Genomic DNA, 16191 nt, shown 5'->3' with positions numbered 1-16191 from the left:
TTGGACTCCCCAGGCATTCTTTGCATTTTCTTTACAGCATTTTCATGGTCGTGTAATTAACCTGTACCTGGATGTTGTGCATTTTCTTTTTTTCAATAACTTGGTGAGGTGGGGAAAGGAAAGGGCTGGTCAGACCAATGCATCACAAACTTAAACATTCAAGAGCACTCTATGGTGGTAATACCCAAAGGTGACTGACTAGATGTCTAAAGAAGTACATAACTCACTATACCTCTATATTAAAAAGAAGTAGATATCAAATAACATGTCCTTTGTTTTACAGCAGAGTAGCATATATAAACAGGACTTTTAGGAGAAAGTTAAACTACTAACAATTAGGTTAGCAAAAATAAATTTACTTACTATTTTTACCTTTAGAAATTATGAGTATTTGTCACCTTTAGGAGAAAATACATTTATTAGCCTTTAATCAAATTTATCTCATCCCAGGCAGTCTGCTTCTTGCTGATTTTAATTGTGTTTCTTTTGCACAATCTTTCTTGGTTTCCATTTTTCTGCTTTTGGTTCCTTTTATTATTCATTATTCATGCACTGCCTTTCACTATAGACATGCATTAGACTCCTATTCTTATGCAGATATCACTAAGATGTATTTCAAGATTATTTCTAACTTTTGCTTCACTCATGACAGTTTATCAGGGTTTTGTGAACACACAAAGACGAAATGTCCAATTAAGTATTGTAGAGCAGAAACACTTGGTGAATCAAGACACTGACTTAAATAGGCATTAGGCTTAATTAGTCATTCACCTTTAGATAATAGTAGAGTGTGTGTGTGTGTGTGTGTGTGTGTGTGTGTGCATGTGTGTGTTTGTGTGTGTGAGCGTGTATTTCTTAAACAATAGTGCATTTCTTTGTAAAGTATATTGTATAGTATATTTATTAATTTTCATTATAAACCACTTCAACAGACACACGGAAACAAATTTAGGTATTTATGGGTAGCATGTGATATGTGCACACTGGGGGGGGAGTCTTTGTTTTACATTTTTAAAATATAAAAGTAAGATTTTATCAGTGCTCACCCTGTTGTGTAGTAGCACTTCATAGTGTGTTATGGTATCTTATTATAAATTAAAAAATTTTAGTAAATGTAATCCAGAGATATACCTTTAGAATAGCAGCCCAAAGGTCTTGCTACACACACACAAGATTAATGATTTCCAAAAAAGACCAGAACATTATAACAGAATATAACATATTACACTGAGAATAAATATCATTAAATCTCTTAGAATTATAAAGGCAAAAATAAGTATACCACAAATTGCAATAGTCTCAGAATATTCAATGTCTACAGTCTTTTTCAATCTTTTTCCTGTAATTGATTGCCTTGCCTAAAAATTGCTCAGACAATGTTAAATAATATCACTTATTGTAAGCTTTCACGTATTTATTCTTTAATGGCATTTTTTTCAAACTTTATCAAACAAAATAGCATTTATTCAAAGCTGACCTCTTAGATATTCTTGGATATCTTATGTATTTACATTTCAAATGTTAACTCCTTAACCCCCCTCTCCCATACCCCTCCCCTTTCCCCCAGATTCTATGAGGATGCTCCCACTCCCACCTCAATGCACTGGAATTTCCCTACATTGGCAAACAAGCCTTCATAGGACCAAAGGATTTTCCTCCTATTGATGCTGGACAATGCCATCCTCTGCTACATATGCAGCTAGAGCCTTGGGTTCCTCCATGTGTCCTTATTGATTGGTGGTTTAGTCCCTTGAGAGCTCTGGTGGGATCTGGTTATTTGATAATGTTTTTCTTCCAATGGGGTTGCATACCCCTTCAGCTACTTTAGGCTTTTCTCTAACTCTTCTATTAGGGTCCCCTTGTTGACTCCAATAGTTAGCTGCAAGCATCCTCATCTGTATCAGTAAGGCTCTCGCAGAGCCTCTCAGGAGACATCCATATCAGCATGCAACTCTTGGCATCACAAAAAGTGACTGGAATTTAGTGACTGCATGTGAGATGGATTCCATGTGTGGCAGTCACTGGATGGCCTTTCCTTCAATCTCTACTCCACACTTTGTCTCCTTACTTCCTCCTATTAGTATTTTATTCCCCTTTCTAAGAGGTACTAAAGCATCCACACTTTGCTCTTTCTTCTTCTTGAGCTTCATGTAGAAAGTAAATTGTACCTTGGGAATTCTGAGTTTTGGGCTAATATCCACTTATCAGTGAGTACATAATATGTGTGTTCTTTTGTGATTGGGTTACCTCACTCAGGATATTTTCTAGTTCCCTCTATTTGCCTAAGAATTTCATAAACTCATTGTTTTTAATAGCAACATAGTACTCTATTGTGTAAATGTACCACATTTTCTGTATCTATTCCTCTGTTGAAGGACACTTGGGTTCTCTCCAGCTTCTCGCTATAATAAATAAGGCTACTATGAACATAGTGGAATATGTGTCTTTGTTATATGTGTCTATGTTGGAGCATCTTTTGGGTATATGCCTAGGAGAGGTATAGCTGGGTCTTCAGGTAGTATGATACACAATTTTCTGAGGAACCTGCAGACTAATTTCCAAAGTGGTTGTACCAGCTTGCAATTCCACCAGCAATGGAGGAGTGTTCCTCTTTCTCCACATCCTTATCAGCATCTGCTGATACCTGAGTTTTTGATCTTGGCCATTCTGAATGGTGTGAGGTGGAATCTCAGGGTTGTTTTTATTTGCATTTCTCTGATGACTAAGGATGTTGAACACTTATTTAGGTGTTTTGTGGCCATTTGATATTCCTCAGTTGAGAATTTTTTGTTTAGCTGTATACCCCATTTTTAGTAGCGTTATTTGATTCTCTGGAGTCTAAATTTTTAAGTTCTCTGTATACATTGGATATTAGCCCTCTATCAGATGTAGGATTGGTAAAGAACTTTTCGCAATCTGTTGATTGCCCTTTTATCCTATTGACAGTTTCCTTTGCCTTGCAGAAGCTTTGAAATTTTGAGTTCTCATTTGTAGATTCTAGATATTAGAGCATAAGCCATTAGTTTTCGGTTCTGGAAATTTTCCTCCTTGGACATGTGTTCCAGGCACGTCACCACTTTCTCTTCTGTTAGTTTCAGTGTGTCTGGTTTTATGTGGAAATCCTTGATCCACTTGAACTTGAGCTTTGTATAAGGCAAGAAGAATGGATCAATTTGCATTCTTCTACATGCTGACCTTCAGTTGAACCAGTACCATTTGTTGAAAATACTGTCATTTTCCCAATAAATGGTTTAGCTCTTTTGTCAAAGATCAAGTGATCATAGGCATGTGGGTTCATTTCTTGGTCTTCAATTCAATTCTACTGATCTACCTGCCTGTGTCTGTACCAATACCATATAGTTTTTTACCACTGTTGCTTGTTAATACTGCTTGAGGTCAGGGATGATAATTCCCCTGAAGTTCTTTTATTGTTGAGAATGTTTCTGCTCTCCTGGGTGTTTTATTTGTCCAAATGAACTTGCAAATGGCTCTTTCTGAGTCTCTGAAGAAATGAGTTGGAATTTTGATGGGGATTGCATTGAATCTGTAGATTGCTTTTGTCAAGATGGCCATTTTTACTACAATAATTCTACCAATTCATGAGCATGGATGTCTTTCCATATTCTGAGATCTTAGATTTCTTTCTTCAGAGACTGAATTTTTGTCTTACAGATCTTTCACTTGCTTGATTAGAGTCATATTTTATGCTGTATGTGACTATTGTAAAGGATGTTGTTTCCCTACTTTCTTTCTCAAACTGTTTATCCTTTGAGTAGAGGAAGACTACTGGTTTGTTTTGGTTAGTTTTATATACAGCCACTTTCTTGAAGTTGTTTATCAGCTATAGGAGTACCCTGGTGGAATTTTGGTGGTCACTTAAGTATACTATCAGATCATCTGCAAATAATGATATTTTGACTTCTTCCTTTCCAGTTCGTATCCCTTTGACCTCCTTTTGTTGTCTAATTGCTTTGCCTAAGACTTTGATCACTAGGGATAGAGTGGGCAGTCTAGTCCCTAATTTTAGTGAGATTGCTTCAAGTTTCTCTCCATTTGGTTTGATGTTAGCTACTCGTTTGCTGTATATGGCCTTTACTATGTTTAGGTATAGCACTTGAATTCCTGATTTTTCCAAGACTTTTATTATGAAGGGGTGTTGAACTTTGTCAAATGCTTTCTCAGCATCTAATGGGATGATCATGTGGTTTTTTCTTTGAGTTTGTTTACATAGTGGATCATGTTGATGGATTTCCATATGTTGCAACATCACTCCATCACCGGGATGAAGCCTACTTGTTGTAGATGCATGATTGTTTGGATGTGTTCTTGGATTCAGTTTGCTAGAATTTTATTGAATACTTTTGCATCAATTTTCATGAGGGAAATCGGTCTGAAATTCTTTCTGTATTGTGTCTTGTGTGGTTTAGATATAAGTGTAATTGTGGCTTCATAGAAGGAATTGGGTAGTGTTCCCTCTGTTTCTATTTTGTGGAATAATTCGGAGAGTGTTAGTAGTAGTTCTTCTTTGAAGGTCTGATAGAATTCTGAAATAAACCCTTCTGCTCCTCGGCTTTGTAGCAGTCAAGAAAAGAACTTTGACCTAGTGAATCGAGTGCATATTTTCGCCATTACCTTTCCATTATAATCACATTACTATTTCCCCTTTAGCTTATTAAAGTCTATATCAGAGAAAATATTTATATTTCTATCAAATAATGTATTTTTAATATTTTTCTTTTATGATTTGATTCAAAAACTATGCCAAAGGTTTTTTTTTTTTTTTTTGTTCCTTTAGTAAGTTGCCCATACTAAGGAATATACAGCACAGGGAAATAACAGAGATGATAAATAAACTTCCCTTAAATATTGTAATTTTATATATATTTTAGAAAATGAATTTTTTTAGACAGTTCCTAAGTAGAAAATATTCCTCCTGCCCTCTCTGGTTGTGTTTGTTTTACCAGTTCTCAGCATCTTTAGAGCTGCTCAGTCAATCAGGTCACAAACCACTGAACATGTTTATACGTGTGCTGCTCAGGTGATATTTGGTAGGGATGACTATTTCTAACTGAAGTGGAGAAATTGTAAATCTATTCCATCAATAGTAATGATATATCAGCTAGGATTTGCATAAGTGACTATAATTTCAAGAAATCAACAGGAGAAGAAATATTTTTGAGCATATCAGGCCTAATTATAAATTTAGACATGGAACATGCCAGAAAGAGCAAGAGACAATACAACCACAAGCAAACAATGTGAAAAGGAAAGAGAGCAGTGCATGAAATTGGAAAGGAAGTATAGAGGAATCATTTGGATTCTGTTCTAGGTATTTTCTAACTCATCCTATAAAAAAGAGTCACATATATTTCCATGTAATCAAGTATGGTGACTGTGTTTACATTTTAGAAAGACTAGTGTAAAACACACAAAGATCATTTCAGAGAAAAGAGAAACTGTTATCTAGAGAATAGATAAGCAATTACCTACGATAGTCTGAAAAGGTTTTGCAATGATCATAGGTCTGGAAATTAGGTAAAATAGGAAATCTGATGCATCCTAGTAGAATTTCATTACAGGTCTGTGGCAATGTTTAGGGCCAAAAGTGAAGAATAGGGTAAGTTAGAAGATGTTTAAATGAGAGTAGCTTTAATTAACTGTTTATAGAACTCCTAGTTTATTAAGGGAAATTTTACCTGGAAGCTACATAAAGGATACAAATGATACAGTTATTTTTAGGTTACCAACTCCAACATGAACATCTATGTCATAGGAATGTATTACTGCAAATATTCCTGGTCTCTTTTATAAAAGAATCACTGTGGAGCTTATTATGAAAATATTCAGGATGATCATAACTTGATGCTCAAAATGACAAGGCTGATAGCTCTGTTAAAACATAGGCATATATGAAGACACATGCTCAATTGCAGCTCACAGTAAAATGTAGTTGATTGCTTTTGACAGACTATAAAGGAGTAGCATGCTGGGGCTTTAATGAAATAAGGCAAAGAAATCCAATTTGCAGTTATTAGCACCTAGGAAACTCATGGTACATAAGAGAATAAAGAGAGACCATGGTTTGACTAGCACTTTTATTAACAAGAAAGGAGTAGAAAATTAAGGAAATATTACCACTTTCTGTGTCAATTCATTAAAATTACTTGCAAAGCTCTTCTTTTGTTTTAGTGGTTCTATTCACGGGAAGAAAATGAATCAATTTACTATTGACATCTTTCCCCTTATTAGGAGTCCTTGGATACTCATTATGTAGCAAAGAATTTTTTTTAAGTTGCTCAATCAATCCAAGGTTTTGCTTCTTTCTCTTTGTGGATTTGTATTAAAATAATATTCGGTAAAATGCCTCTATCTAACTGAAATTTAGACACAGAAGACATTCATCAGACATCACAATTGTATTCACAGTCCTCTGCATGTTTTAAATTATCAAGGTTGGGATTATTGGCATGTAAAACACTGCAATTCCTGTAACACAGCATATTTCAACATATTTTATATTGTTTTATAACTTGACTTATACTTATGTTCAAACCATTGTGTTTTCAAATTGTAGAATATAACAAGCACTCTAATTTCAATATATAGCATCAGAGTATCGTAATATCCATTTCACAGCAGTCATATATGTGCAATTTGCAACTTATCATCCATTGAAAGATGTTTGATTGCTGTGATATTACACAAGGGTACATACCCATGATTGAAATTTCAATTTCTCTTTCAGTGAAGACATGTGGCTCTAATCTTCAAGGACCAAGTGGCACCTTTACATCTCCCAATTTTCCATTCCAGTACGACAGCAATGCACAGTGTGTATGGGTGATCACTGCAGTGAATACCAATAAGGTAAGGGTAACTGCCCTTAAAAACCATAGTCATAAAGACAATGATGAAGATATGGTGAGGAGAGGGCAGAAACCTGTAAGTGCAGTATCTATTCATGATGTAGACTTAGAAATTTTTTTCTGTATTTAAAGGAAATATAAATGAGAAATTTGAAAACTTGTGTCTCTGCTCCCAGTTACTTAAATGTAAATGAATGCATCCAGAGAACATCATTGAGTGATTTTTTGACAGACATGTTTGGAGTTTGCAAGCCGAGGCTTTCTTCCTAAAACAGCTGTTGATTATGGCTCTTTATCTGATATGTTTTTCTACTTGACATGCCTTTCAGGTATATCATGTTTTCATGCACAGGTAGCTTTCATTTGTGCCTCGCTGTCACTAACAATAATTTCAGTAATTTATTAGACATAGATGATTTAATGTGCTCGAAGGCGATTGCTCATCCGTACTATGTATGTTTCCAAAGACTGAATTTTCTTTCTTTTTGACCATATCATGGATAATGTAGTAATTCCCACTCACTGAACTACAAACAAAAGTACAGCATCAAATATGGAAAAGAGGAACTGAATTTTGATCTATTTTCTTGCTTTCACTAACTTGATTCTCTTTGAAAAGTCTATTTCTTTGTTAATTCTATTGTAAGTCCTAAATGTTCAAAGTTCTTCTCAATTCCTTAGATTCTAATATGTTCTGTGGTTACAGTAGAAACATCTTAGTAATCAAGACCATAAAATGTGTCAGATCATTTCTCTTAGAGTTCTACATAATTTACAGAATACTTTAGGTTTTTTAAACTCTGAATTTTTTTTCCTCAGAAATGTGATGAGTAACAGCGTGTATTTCATGTTTTATTGTGAGTAATGAATAAAATAGCAAATGCTTATTCATCTGTCCTATAGTAGATCTTGATAGTATAATATATATATGTATATATATAATTACTAGAGAAACTAAACACTGAAAAACTAAATTATAAATGCACTTTATTAAAAGTGAGGAAAATCAAAAACAAAGATACGAACACTAAATCAGACCTTTAGTTAACATAATGTATATTGTTCTATCAGTTCATAGATAACTAAACTCAATACACCATCTAGCCTAGTGAAACAGTAGTTGGGCAATCAAACCAAATAAATAAACGCAATTAATTAAAACCTAATAATGACATTTTAAGAAATAAAACCTAATATCTAAGCATCACAGCCTTGGTATATATTTTTATGCTTTCCTAGATTATTTCACAGCATAAGACAGGGAATATTTCTTTTAGTTTTGGGATTTGATTACTGAATGTGATTAAACTTTATTTTACAGTAGCAAGTTAAATTATCAAAACTGGTACTTCACTGGTCATGGGATTGATTTTTATTTGTGCTATTATGGTATTGCATTACTTGTGATTTGTAGTATTTTGTTAATTGTGTGCTATAAATTCACTTAATTTTAAATGCATGTTCAAAATCAATTGAAGGTTTACCTGTACAAGTTTGTCCTATTAGAGACCCCTCTTTGAGTTTTGTTCTCTCTCTCTCTCTCTCTCTCTCTCTCTCTCTCTCTCTCTCTCTCTCTCTCTCATAAAGAAGGCAAATATAACTTTTCTGGTACAAATTAATGTCACATTGTTTTTATTTAAATTGGAAAATCAACATAGAAAATTCCAGATTTACAAATATGAGGTTAGTTTTATTTAGAACAAATGAGAGAAGAACATTCACAAATAAATATTTGGAGTAGGCATAGTTTATTTTATCTAAGGAGCAAACTGAGAGAAATGCCCATGTGTATATCTATGAGCTAGTTCCTTGATTATCTACTTATCAAACACTTATCCATTATTTATTCCATTTTTAGTATGTCAGTGTTCAAAATGATGACATGTAGAGTAATATATAAATTAATTTTAACCATAATGCAAAGTCTAGCTTCTTTGTACAAAAGTAATTTCTTTCTTTCCTGATTTATAACTATTGTATTTGTGATGTCTGTGAAATGAGTTAATTATGTAAGACTTTGAAGAAATTGTATTTAAGGTATTTATAAATTAAACAAGGCAGAAAATGCAATTTTGTTTTATTTTATAATTCATGTTGAGAATATGAAAGTAAATGACAGTAGATATTGATGAAAATGTATATTCTATGAAAAGAATTTTAGCCTATTTAAGTTTAAATAGACAGGCATTCATAGAAAAAATAGTTGAATTCTCAGTAGTATAGGAAACTGAATTCTTAGTTTCTCATTTTTGTGTCATGATATCTAAACATCTCTAAGTCAAATCATTTACTAATCTTTCTGTTTTAACTAGTGACACAACTTTACTAGTTAATGTAATCTAGAGGACACAGTGCATAGTATATATTTTCATTCTATTTATACTGGTTTATAAATAAATGCTGATAATATTTGTATTCAATTAAATTTTACTTAATCTATAACATTTTTAGGTCTACCAAAAATAATTATTGAATTTTTCATGCAGTTCTTATGAAAATCGTATTAGAGGTTTCCTATTATCCTATTAACACAATGGGTTGTTGTTTATGTGGTATGTGTTATCATGGAATCATGCTATAATCTGAAATTTAGTGAAATGGGAAAAAATTAAAGTAGTAGAAAAATCTGTCTAGGCATATTATTTCATTATTTTTATGTTACTAGAATACACTAAATATCTATTTAGTGAAACATTAAACTGTGAAGTATTGCTTTCCTATTTTTATTAAAAGAATAAAATATTGGATTTTCTATAGAACAACAATACATCCTTCAGTTCCTTTCATTACAAAGACTTTGAAATTTGGAATGTGCCCTTGACTTTCTCTCATAAATCTGTTTAAAGGGAGGTATGTGTCATGTGCCCATCATTGGAACTTGGGTTCTGACACTTCATTTAGAACTCAATTCTTATAAAACCACTGATTCTTCCTGCCAAAATTTTGAGAATTCAGGACTGTGCCAATTTCAGTGCCAGATCTATGATCTTAGTAGAACAAGCAGAATTCAATTTGTACATACTACAGATATCATAATTTTGAACTTCAAGTTTCTGGAGAAAAAAATTGAAGAAGATCACAGAAGATGCAAAGATCTTCCATGCTTAGAGATTGGCAGGATTAATATTGTAAAAATGGCCATCTTGCTGAAAGTAATCTACAGGTTCAATGCAATTTCCATCAAAATTCCAACTCAATTCTTTGTAGAGTTAGAAAAATCAATTTGCAAATTCATTTGAAATAACAAAAAACCCAGGGTAGAGAAAATTATTCTCAACAATAAAAGAAATTCTGTAGGAATCAACACCCCTGACCTCAAGCTGTATTACAGAGCAATTGTGATAAAAACTGCATGGTATTGGTACATAGACAGGCAGGTAGATCAGTGGAATAGAATTGAAGACCCAGAAATGAACCCACACACCTATGGTCACTTTATCTTTGACGAAGGAGCTAAAATCATCCAGTGGAAAAAAAGACAACATTTTCAACAAATGGTGCTAGTTCAACTATCAGTCAACTTGTGGAAGAAGGCTAATTGATCCTCCATTCTTACTGCCTTGTACAAAGCTCAAGTCCAAGTAGATCAAGGACTTCCATGTAAAAGCAGATACACTGAAACTAATAGAAGAGAAAGTGGGAGAGAATCTTGAACACCTGGGCACAGGGAAAACTTTGCTGAACAGAACACCAAGGGCTTATGCTCTAAGATCATGAATTGACAAATGGGACTTCATAAAATTTCAAAGTCTCTGTAAGGCAAAGGACATAATGGCAACTAACAGATAAGGAAAAGATCCTTACCCATCCTACATCTGATAGACGGCTAATATCTAATCTATACAAAAAAAACTGAAGAAGTTAGACCTCAGAGAATCTAATAATCCTACTTTAAAATGGGGTACACATCCAAACAAAGAATTCCCAGCTGAGGAATACTGAAAGGCTGGGAAGCACCTAAAGAAATGTTCAACTCCCTTAGTCATCAGGGAAATGCAAATTAAAAGAACCCTAAGATTCTACATCATACCATTCAGAATAGCCAAACTCAAAATCTCAGGTGACAACAGATGCTGGCGAGGATGTGAGAAAGAGGAACATTCCTCCATTGTTGGTGGGATTGCAAGCTTGTATAACCACTCTGGAAATCAGACTGGAGGTTTGTTAGAAAATCGGACATAGTACTATCTGAGGACCCAGCTATACCACTCCTGGGCATATACCCAAAAGATGCTCCAACATGTAACAAGAACACATGCTCCACTATGTTCATAGCAGTTTTATTTATAATGACCAGAAATTTGAAAAAACCCAAATGTCCCTCAACAGAGGAATGGACACAGAAAATATGGTGCATCTACACAATGGAGTACTACTCAGCATTAAAAACAATGACTTCACAAAATTCATAGACAAATGGATGGAACTAGAAAATATCATCCTGAGTGAGGTAACCCAATCACAAAAGAACATACATGGTATGTAGCCACTGATAAGTGAATATTAGGCAAAAAGTTCTGAATACCCACTTTACAACTCACAAACCGTATCAAGGACAGTTATGGAAAGAGGAGTTATCAGTAGGGAGAATGGAAGGAGGCAGATACAGACATGTAACTCAAACAGCAGCTGAGAGCTTAGATCTGATCCACAAGCACAAGCCTAAGAGGAAGATTCAGTGAATGCCCACATCGTATGTACTCACTATAACTGGATATTAGACAAAAAGCTCCAAATACCCACTTTACAACTCACAGACCATATGAAGCTCAAGAAGAAGGAAGACCAAAGTGTGGATGCTTCAGTCCTTCTTAGAAGGGGGAAGAAAATACTCACAGGAGTAGAGTGTGGAATGGACTTTGGGAGAATACAGGAGAGGGAAGGGAAAAGGGGGACAGGATCAGGTATGGGATGATATACAAAGGGTCAGGAAATTGAACAGAGGTATAAAGCAATGGGAGATGGGGGACTGGCGGTAGCCACTGGAAAATTCCAGATGCCAGGAAAGCAAGAGGCTTGAGGCCTCAACAGGGATGACATTAGCTGAAATGCCCAACAAAGGGGAGGTAGAACCTGTAGAGACCACATCCAGAGGTTTGGCTAGGCCCCTGGTTGAAGGATGGAGCCACAGACTCACTTCCAAATTTTTAACCCAGAATTGCTCTTGTCTAAAGGAAATACAGGGACAAAGTGTGGAGAAGAGTCTGAAGGTTTCATCCTTTAATGAAGAACAAAGTTGCCACTACTAGCTCCTAGGGCAGAACAAACCTTTATTTTTCATAGTGTTCCTTCTCATAGGCTTTCCATGCTGCAGTGAATGAATGGCCTCACACCTGTTAACATGTGGCATCCATAATTGGACTCAGTGGGTTACTAAAAGAACAAAGGCAACAGTAAAAGACATGAAATTGGGAAGCAGATACAATGTGGGAGACATAAGAGGAGATGTTTGAGAGGAATAGCAGTAAATATGACAAATTTCACAAAATTAATTTTAAATACAATTAACTAGAATATAGGAAAATAAAAAGATAATTTGTTATAAATTTGTTATTTTAGCATATATAATATAGCATATTTTATAATATAACATAATATATTTGAATAACATTATCTGAAGAAAGACATGCATATGTAGAATGATGAATTTGTATTACAGAACACTTTTATTTTAAAAAGTTCTCTGTCCTGGGTCTCTTTATTCTATTCTGAAATTCACTTTACCTCTTCAGTATTGGCAGTGCTTATATTCCCTTTCCATCTCCTTAAAAAGTCGTGATTTTTCAGTATTAGTACCTCGTTTTCCATTCCCCCTTGTTTCCACATATCCAGTAGATACATTCCACACAATTAACATTCCTGCAATATGCTAATGCTTTCTTTCACTCACATGTTTTGTTCTCCTTTAGAATATCAACTAATTGTACAACTAGTAAGGTAAATAAAATAATAATTTTGACAATTACATGGTTTTAGAAAAGAATTGAGACTATGGTAACAATTTAGCCTAAAATGGCTTTTGCACTTATTTTCTTATGAGAATAAATGCTTAGTCAGAAGCAGCTCAGTATTCCAGCTGAGGTCTTACCATGAAAAATTAAGTGTAAACAAGGACCAGGAAGTTCTAAAACAGGGTTATTTATAGGGCAATGGTTTCAATTGGGCAGCTCAAGCCACAAAGAGATAAATAATGCTTGTTTATGTTATAAAAATAAAATTTGACAAATCTTAGACTAAATATCCTTTTTTCCTTTCAAATGATTCCATTTATGAAAAGACAGAATAACTCTTAATCATCTACATATCCAAAACATTTCACTCTTTCTCTAGTTTCTCAATAACTCTGAGTCCCCTTTTCCTTTTTGAAAATGAATATTCTACAATATATTCTCATTATTTTTTCTTCTAACTTTCCCACATCCCTTCATATCCAAGTCAACTCCCTTTCAATCTTGTATTAGAAAACAAACTGGCATCTAATACTTTTTAATAAAATAAAAATAAAACCCATCAAGCAGGACAAAACAAACATAAACAAAAGAAAAAGTGCCACCAATGGAAAACAAAAACAAAAACACAAGAAACTCATAGAGATTCCAAGACACATGGATTTCTACACACAGGAATCCTATAAAAACACAAATTCGGAAGCCCTAATGTATATTCAATTTACCTGTATGGTTAGAAACTGAAAGAATGCCCGAAGTGTTATAAGACAAAGAACCTCCATAGATGCCATGGAGTTTACGTTGGCCACCTACTGATGGGCATGGGGCATCCCTAAAGAGTGATTTAAACCCAGATGAGACTCAGGTAGAGAAAAATAATTCTTCGTTTCCTAGTGCTTATCAATTGGATCTAGTTTCTGGGTTACAGATATGCATTGTGTCCACTTCTCTTTTCAGCACTAGGATTCTATTGTTTTGCAGGCCCCACTAGACCCTGTACATGATGCAACAGTCTCCATTACTGTAAACCTTCTAAAAAGAAAGACAGCTATGAAAAAAATAAAATAAAACTCTATATAACTCTTGAACTTTACCTGTAGTCTACTTGGATTTGTATACAAATAATCCTGAGAAATTTAAACAAATGAAAATTCTTAAGAAGATTAGCTAATTTGCACTAATTCAAGTAAAAGGACTAGTAATACTCATCGGCTTACCTCTGATGTATAAGAGTGCAGCAAAGATCTTGTTAAGGTAATGTTTGCCTGGAAACTGGGAAAGGGAATAACACTCGAAATGTATATAAGAAATACTCAAGTTAATAATAAAAAAAAATAAAATAAAAAAGGTAACATTGAATATAGTATTTTATTCGAGCAGAAGATTTCTTTCCTGTTTCCCCCAAATCTGTTTGTAACCATCCACTTTGAATTTATTAGTAGACATCATGGCTAACAAAGGAAAAGGCAGCAAAACAGTGAACACACGTTATACCTAAAATTCATCGCAATCTTTCTTCTGTCATATACCCATTTATCTACTTATCGTGCTGTGTTCAGTATCGTGCTTTACCCATAATCCTCTGTTCCTCTTTGGTTTGATGGACACACTGTGTCATAATTGGCTTCATATCCTGCATATAACACAGAAATGTAAAACTGATGGCTGTCTGAACTCAAATAATATTGGAAAATTTTCATTTAAAAACTACAAAGTTAATCATATATTTGACACATTATGACTTAGAGTATGTCCCATTTATCATCTCAAGTAATAATTAAAAATTAACCACATTTTATTCTCAGTAATGATAAAAAGAGAAGATCATTTTGGGTAAAAATATATAAAAGAGGCATACGCAACAATTTTAACAAGTGTTCATTATTAAACATATTGTATGAATGTATACAAGGAAGTATTGCAATAACTATACACCTACCATAAATGTTTAGAAAAATTTAAACAGTCATTAAAATATTCTCCAAAATTTAGGATGATAATTGTATTATATTATTTCCTTTTTCATGGAGATTTTACATAGGGCAATGGCATCATTTGTAAAAACAAAAGAAAAAAAAAAGACTAACCAACTCCAGCAGAGAGAAACTTTGAGTTCATTACAGTAACTTAAGCAGCATAGGTGAGGGATTACATACAAAGCTATGAGTGGTATGAAAAAAATTGTAACACCCAAATGTGATTTCAGCATGAGTGTAAGGGTATGATTGTGAAAGGTCTATGCCTGGACATCCTTGTCTCACTTACTGATGGCTCCGCTTACTGAGTCTCCATTCTTAGTAAGTGTTTAAACTCAGTGAGAGGCATTATAATACTAAAAAGTTTCTGAGTTTCTGGAGCCTTGTTAGTTTCATTTACTTCCTGTATTTTATGGGTTTCTGCGTTCCATTTGGGAAGTAAATTTAGAGGAAATAGTGACACAATATAGTGAGCTAATCTACTAACATAAGAAAAGAATGTTTCCCATGATGGTCCAGAGGCTAAGTGTTTGCTGATGAGGCATTTCAATTTCACTTACTTTGTAATTGCGACTTTTATACCTTTTATTGAACTGATTAATGACTTATGAATGGTGTTGCTTATAATACTTGAACAACTCTTAGTGTCAACTCTTAATGAAAACTCTTAGTTTTTAGTGGTATCTGTTTGCATGTATATTTTTTAATTCCATTTTCTGTGTGTAAGTGTCCGTTTGTGTTTGTAGTATGTGTGTGTTCATTGTGTGTGTGTGTGTGTGTGTGTGTGTGTGTGTCTGTGTATGTGTGTGTGTGTGTGAGAGAGAGAGAGAGACGGTGAGAGAAAAAGAAAGAGATGAGATGCTTCTGTTTGCTTTTTTATCTTATTCTGATGTTTGTCACTTTCCCTTATTTGGTTTTACTGTTATCCCTCAGAAGTCTCTTGTTTTCTAGCAAGAGGCAGGAAGTGAATAGAAACAATGGAGGGGACGTGGGGAAGAACTGGGAGGAGTAGAGGGAAAGATAGCCATATCAGTATACATTGTATGAAAACCAGTTTAACAAAAAATTAAAATCAGCAAGATGCATTCTAGATTAAATATTTTTATCTACCAACTATTTTTTAAAATCATCTGTGATTTCATTCATAAAAATTACCATCTGGTAAATGTTAACAATATCTTCATGATATTGATAGAGATAGAGCTAATGATAAACACTATGCATTAAATATTTTCTCTTGAAAATTGATGCATTGCTACTGACATAATTATTGATTCATTCCATAATAAAGTTCAATATTATACATTGCAATTGTAGTCAAGTTAGATTTAGATCAGTTTAACATTGTAAAAGTGAAACAGTGTGAGGATTTATCCATAGCATGGGAGGTTAATCATCTTC

General features: G+C 34.0%; 1 protein-coding gene and 1 long non-coding RNA gene across 8 annotated transcripts in view; one reads left to right on the top strand and one right to left on the bottom strand.

Annotated features, from left to right (window-relative positions):
• The window catches only part of Csmd3 (CUB and Sushi multiple domains 3), a 1319129-nt gene that overhangs the window by 619622 nt on the left and 683316 nt on the right, over positions 1–16191 (top strand). For all 7 annotated transcript variants that reach the window (XR_010053386.1, XM_063264433.1, XM_063264432.1 and 4 more), the window contains one exon: positions 6746–6867. Coding sequence is in view for 6 of the 7 variants with exons in the window: in XM_063264433.1 (XP_063120503.1) it covers positions 6746–6867 (122 nt within the window). In the remaining variant the exon portion in view is untranslated. The remainder of the gene's footprint in view (positions 1–6745; positions 6868–16191) is intronic.
• Positions 8398–16191, bottom strand: part of LOC134479722 (uncharacterized) — a 29611-nt gene continuing 21817 nt past the window's right edge. Inside the window, exon 2 of the long non-coding RNA XR_010053387.1 lies at positions 8398–14447. This is a non-coding gene — a long non-coding RNA (uncharacterized LOC134479722). The remainder of the gene's footprint in view (positions 14448–16191) is intronic.

The sequence above is a fragment of the Rattus norvegicus genome, chromosome 7 (genome assembly GCF_036323735.1).
Source record: "Rattus norvegicus strain BN/NHsdMcwi chromosome 7, GRCr8, whole genome shotgun sequence".
In the NCBI taxonomy this organism is placed as follows: Eukaryota; Metazoa; Chordata; class Mammalia; order Rodentia; family Muridae; genus Rattus; species Rattus norvegicus.
The sequence above is the reverse complement of the archived record's forward strand: the minus strand, read 5'-3'. Positions and strand labels throughout refer to the sequence as shown.